The sequence below is a fragment of the Triticum aestivum genome, chromosome 7A (assembly GCF_018294505.1).
Source record: "Triticum aestivum cultivar Chinese Spring chromosome 7A, IWGSC CS RefSeq v2.1, whole genome shotgun sequence".
NCBI lineage: Eukaryota > Viridiplantae > Streptophyta > Magnoliopsida > Poales > Poaceae > Triticum > Triticum aestivum.
Window position 1 is genome coordinate 3,507,341 of NC_057812.1, and position 5,074 is coordinate 3,512,414.

Sequence of the window (5,074 nt, forward strand, 5' to 3'; positions counted from 1 at the left end):
GGATTTCTGTACCGTATATTTAACTAAATAGCAGTCACATGGTTCAGTTGGTGTATGGAGGTCTCTTGCCCAAAGTGCTGGAGTTTTAGGAAGGTAGATTGCCTTCAAATGCATGCAGGCAATGTAGAGTTTGTGTTAACGTATTTTACCAGGAACTCCCGCTCTGTACGTGTTTGATTGTCTTAGCAAAGCAAAGAAGAAACCCCTGCTTTGTATATCAATGCTTGAAGATTTCTTCTTTTGCGACCATACTGTAGCAAACTACGTCAAGTTTTGTATTTGGAAAAAGCCAATTTTTGTATTTGGATATTTACAACAAAGTCATATCATAGGAATTCCCAAATGCATATAAGTTCAATACTACTAGTAACAGTTTTTGAAATTTTGGCTGTGCATACAATCCAAAATGTAAGGTTTCAGAGAGCTCAGGAGAGTAGATCCTACACATAGTCATTTATCACAGAAATGGATGCTAATCTGAAGAACAAACCAGGAGCATGGGGGAGAGAATAGCGCACCTCATCTCGGCCGACAAAGCAACAGAATGATGCGAAGTGTCAGTATGATCTTCTGCGAAGAAACAGGGTAGTTACTACCACTGCATGCATATTGCATAGTGTGTCGATATGATTTCCTGGAAAAAACATTCAAGCTTGTTTGTTCCCAAAGAAAAGGAACATTTTCTTCGGGAACAAACCCCAAATATATATCAATGCTCAAAGATTTCTTCTTAGTGACCATACTGTAGCCAACTATGACAAGTTCTGTTTTTGGAAAGGGCCGATTTTTTGTCCAACTCTGGACATTGACAGCAAAATCATTTTACTGTATCATAGAAAGTTTGTCTCCCTACACATAAAGTTCAATATTACTGGTGAAAGTTTTCGAAATTTCGGCTGCTTATACATCCAAAATGTAAGGTTTCAGACAGTTCAGGAGAGTAGATCCTACTCCCAGCCATTTAGCACAGAGACGGAACTTAAAGTGTTAAACTGAAGAAAAAAACCAGGGGAAGGGGGGAGAGAATAGGGTACCTCATCTCGGCTCTGAGCAAAAGATTGATAAGAAGTGTCAGTATGATCTGCTACCAAAAAAACAGAGATTGTTACACAACCACTGCTTGAATAACGTGTCAATATGATTTGCCAACACATTAAACTGCAGCATGCTTACCGACTGTCCATTTCACACTTCATCTTCTAGTGATGCTATATTGAATTGAATTGCAAACCTGATGACTGTTCACTTGTAAAGTCTATTGGTGGCAGCATAGCTCTGCTGTGATCATGGTCTTTCCCTTTAGTTGCACCTTCTCTTGAGATGCACATATGCATTTATCTGACCATGCACTGAAAAACCACAACACTGTTACAATGCCCAGGAGCAGTCCAATGATACAAAAGCATAGTTGGGACCAGAGCTGATCTTATTAAGGTAAGAATATGACTGTTGAAACTAAGACATGAAATGTTAGATAAACCACAAATTAAAAAATAACACAAAGTTGAACCATCCTTTATAAAGAACCAAAGGGAATATAACAAGGCTAGGATACAGGTTCACAAATATCTGATATCAGCATTATCATGCCTTTATTTTAACTTTTTCGGCACTATAATGAACATGTATGAGTTATAGGTGCAGGAAAGAGCTGAATAAGATGAGGCTGCAGAATCGCCATAGATACAATAAAACATTAAACTGAATTTAAACAAACTAAACTAGTTGAATTTGGAAGTTCAGGAAAGTCTAGTAGAGGCCAATTGGGAGGCACCTAGCATTTATTATTTGATTAACTGTCAACTAACAGTAGCACGGTAATGCAGTATAAAGAAAACAAAAAAAACGGGAGCTAAATAATGGCAGCATGACTAATTATTCCTAGGAGGGTCACGGAAAACTTCTTGGTAACTCAAGCCCTCTTTTCCTTGTGAGTCCTGCCATTGGTCTTTGTTCTCTGGCCACACACCAGGAGCACATCCTCGTGCTGGATGCCCCTGTAGCATCTAGTCCGCTCTAATCTCTCGATAGCCGCACTCTTAAACCGTCTCTGTAAAGCACACCAAAGAGAACTACTCAGTAATTCCATTTATTATGATCAAACAAAAATGAAAGATGCAGTGAGCAAAAGGACAAGGGGAATGGCTTACTAGGTCTCCTTCAATCATGTACTTTGCGATCCCCTCACGGAGGGTGATGATCTCCTCCTTGGAGAGGTCCTTGGTGACCTTATTTTCCAAATTGAGCTCTGAAAGGATGTGACGGGCGCGTGCCCGTCCAATGCCATGGATGGACTGCAGTGCGCACTCCACCCTCTTGTGGTTAGGTATCACAACACCACCAACACGAATGGAATCAATGAACCCACCGTGGCCGAAACCTCCGTACTGTCAAGTCAACGATAAAAACAAGAATGGAGTTAGCAGCCAGCATACATCTGTCGGTACCAATCTTGTTACAACACAAAAATGGCATTTGTTGCTAGTAAGAGAGCAAGCATGTAAGCATTTGTTGGCTGAGAGGATTCGTTGCTGGTTAGAGAAGCACTCATTTCTGGTAAGCAGATGTTGCCAAGTAAAGGAAGAAAGGGCAGGTGTTGCCCGGACACATATCTGGTGTGTCTCTACTCTGTTTTCTATGTTTGTCTCTCTGCTCTTTGCGAAGCCTGGAAACAGTGGAAGCGAGAGATTGAGAGAGGGCTGTCGCCAAGGAGAGGGCTACATATAAAGGGTCATTTTTTTTATCTGCATGATTAAAGGAAAGAGAATAGCAAAGGGTTCTTCATATAACACCCACATAAGCATGCACGCTGCTGTGCAAAAAAGAAAAATATCACTATCCTGCAGCGTGCTAATTGGATGGCAGGGAATTCATGATTCAGAAGCAAACATCCACACAAACACCGATTATATGCCAAGTATTCCCATGCCACAGGAAGCCCGGCCCCTCTTGTAACCACTACCCGGACTGGGCACAACAATGGAGTTAGTTATGCACACATCAGAAGAGCAGCAATGCAGCTAGACCCAGTGGAACAGTGAACTAGAATTAGTCAAGCACCCATGGAAATGGAAGCTAAGTCAGGAATAAAGACGAGCACCTGGCGTGCAAGCAGGCAGGCTGACCCGGCGGACTGAAGAGAAGGAATCAGAGCTTCCTCTGCTTTGCTCTGTTTTCTCAACTCTGAATACTTGCGTGTCACTTCCTCTGCTTTTCGCTAGCTTCAGGTCTGTTTCAGACGTCAGGCCTCACAGACAATCTTCCTCCTTCCGGCCTGCTTGCTTCCTCACGTTATTGGCGGCTGCTATCCATCCTCTCTTTCTTTTTACCAAAGAATACACACTAGACTGTATGATATTTACATACAGCGCCAAATCAACAGTTCCAATAACCCTAGCTAGCCATAGTCCGCAGAACAAAGACTTACAGATCAATCAGCGACGACTCCACTCGAGCTCTGGGACAATATGGTGCCAACGATGAAGCTGTTCGCTCGCCGCTTCTCCGGCATCTCTTTCTCTCTTGATTCCTCTGCACCAGAGTCCAGAGAGATGCCTGCGTCTCAGCGGCGTGGATCCAACGGACACGGAAACTCGGTTGCCGCTCTGCTACGGCTCTTCTATTTTCAAGTATATCATTTCATATTTCATCAGCCAAACACAAATTAAACTTTTAATTTTGATTTACTTCATAATGTCCCATTAACAATGCACTCATGACAGTATATAGATACCAAAGCACTGATGACATGGTGTACATCAGCTTAAATTTTAATTTACTTATGTTCCTGCAATTACATTTAAGCTGGGTGGTTTGTAATAAAATTCTTGTTTGCACCTTTCCTGTACATCAATCAAGATCCGTAAACCTTGCGTGGTGTCAGTGTGTGTGATTGATGAACCATACAAACTGTGATTGATTTGTGTGTGTTTGATGGAACAAGAAATGTTATACTATCATCAGTGCCTTGTTAAATACTCCTATATGGTTATTTGCGATTTGTACATAAGAGTTTGAGTGGATAATCTTGCAGGGCTACCATCATAGTAGTACTGATATATTCTTCTTCATGATGCCGGCTTCTGATCAATTCGGCACATCCATGACTTGAATTTACTCTAGTAGGACGAGGTTTCATTCAGACAATGAACTGTAAGTCAAGTCATTCCATCGGCAACCGTACGTGTCAACCTGCTGATCCCCGAGGAGCGGATGGCGTGCAACACGTGATTCCCGTACGTGTTCGTTATTTATCTCCATGCGGCGAGCCTTCAGGTTTTCTAGCTGGGTTCCCTTCTCCGGAGTCATTGGCGCGAGACCATGGAGGGGTGAGGACGAATTCGAGGAGCAAGAATTAATCCATTTACTGTGCCACATCACGTATTGGGGCGGTTCAAGGTGAGGAGGTGTGCGGCGATTACGACTCCCGATGTGAGTAACTTTTTTGGTGGCATATCTTTTGCCTAAGTTCTAGTGAACATGGTCTTTTAATTTGCCAGATATGTGATCTAGAGAAGCATGTGTTGTGGATTCTTCTCCAGGTTAGTGGGTCTCTATTTTAAAACTCGCTACTATTTGCCCCTTTCTTTTTGTCCGGGCCATTTTATTTGCCAAGTCCAGGCAGGGGGTGGGCAGGGCAATTTTTTTCTAACTGCGAAGGCAAATTGTGAACTAGACACGTCTGACATCATCATTGGACAAAAAATTCGACTTATACTAGAATGAAAATCAGTAGACAGTTGATGGAAAATTCCAAAACAAAAGGACTTACTAAATCGCACCAGAGTTTTGGTGGTCGTCCGGCGATTCGCATAAGCACCTGTGGCTCCTTGTTTCATTTGTAAATCGTCCCAATCAAAATGGTGGAAATAATTTATTATATGTGAAAGAACATGGTGGTTATTTTCCTCATCGTGTCTATCTCCATATGCTTGCACATATCTCCATCGTACTCTAATTTCCTATGTCACCCTTCCATTAAAGCAATGCAACTATGGATTTGTCAAAATTTGGTAGACAATATCTCCCACTCACTCTAACCATATATTGTTCTTTTAATAGATAATTGTGTTGT

General features: G+C 41.9%; 1 protein-coding gene across 1 annotated transcript; it reads right to left on the bottom strand.

Annotated features, from left to right (window-relative positions):
• Positions 1 to 1,738: 1,738 nt before the first annotated feature.
• On the bottom strand, positions 1,739 to 4,308 carry LOC123150070 (30S ribosomal protein S13, chloroplastic-like). The gene is made up of 3 exons (XM_044569859.1): positions 4,240 to 4,308; positions 2,151 to 2,387; positions 1,739 to 2,050 (listed from the first exon to the last, which is right to left on the bottom strand). The coding sequence occupies exons 1-3, from the start codon at positions 4,306 to 4,308 to the stop codon at positions 1,913 to 1,915; spliced, it is 444 nt and encodes a 147-aa protein (XP_044425794.1). The 3' UTR covers positions 1,739 to 1,912.
• Between the last annotated feature and the right edge of the window lie 766 nt (positions 4,309 to 5,074).

Bases quoted from the DNA above. Each gene is read 5' to 3' on its own strand.
- LOC123150070 (XM_044569859.1), bottom strand. From the start codon at position 4,308: ATGACTCCGGAGAAGGGAACCCAGCTAGAAAACCTGAAGGCTCGCCGC. The intron at 2,388-4,239 runs GTACGGGAATCA...TTGACTTGACAG, and splicing joins TGGAGATAAATAACGAACAC to TACGGAGGTTTCGGCCACGG. The intron at 2,051-2,150 runs GTAAGCCATTCC...TGTGCTTTACAG, and splicing joins ACATGATTGAAGGAGACCTA to AGACGGTTTAAGAGTGCGGC.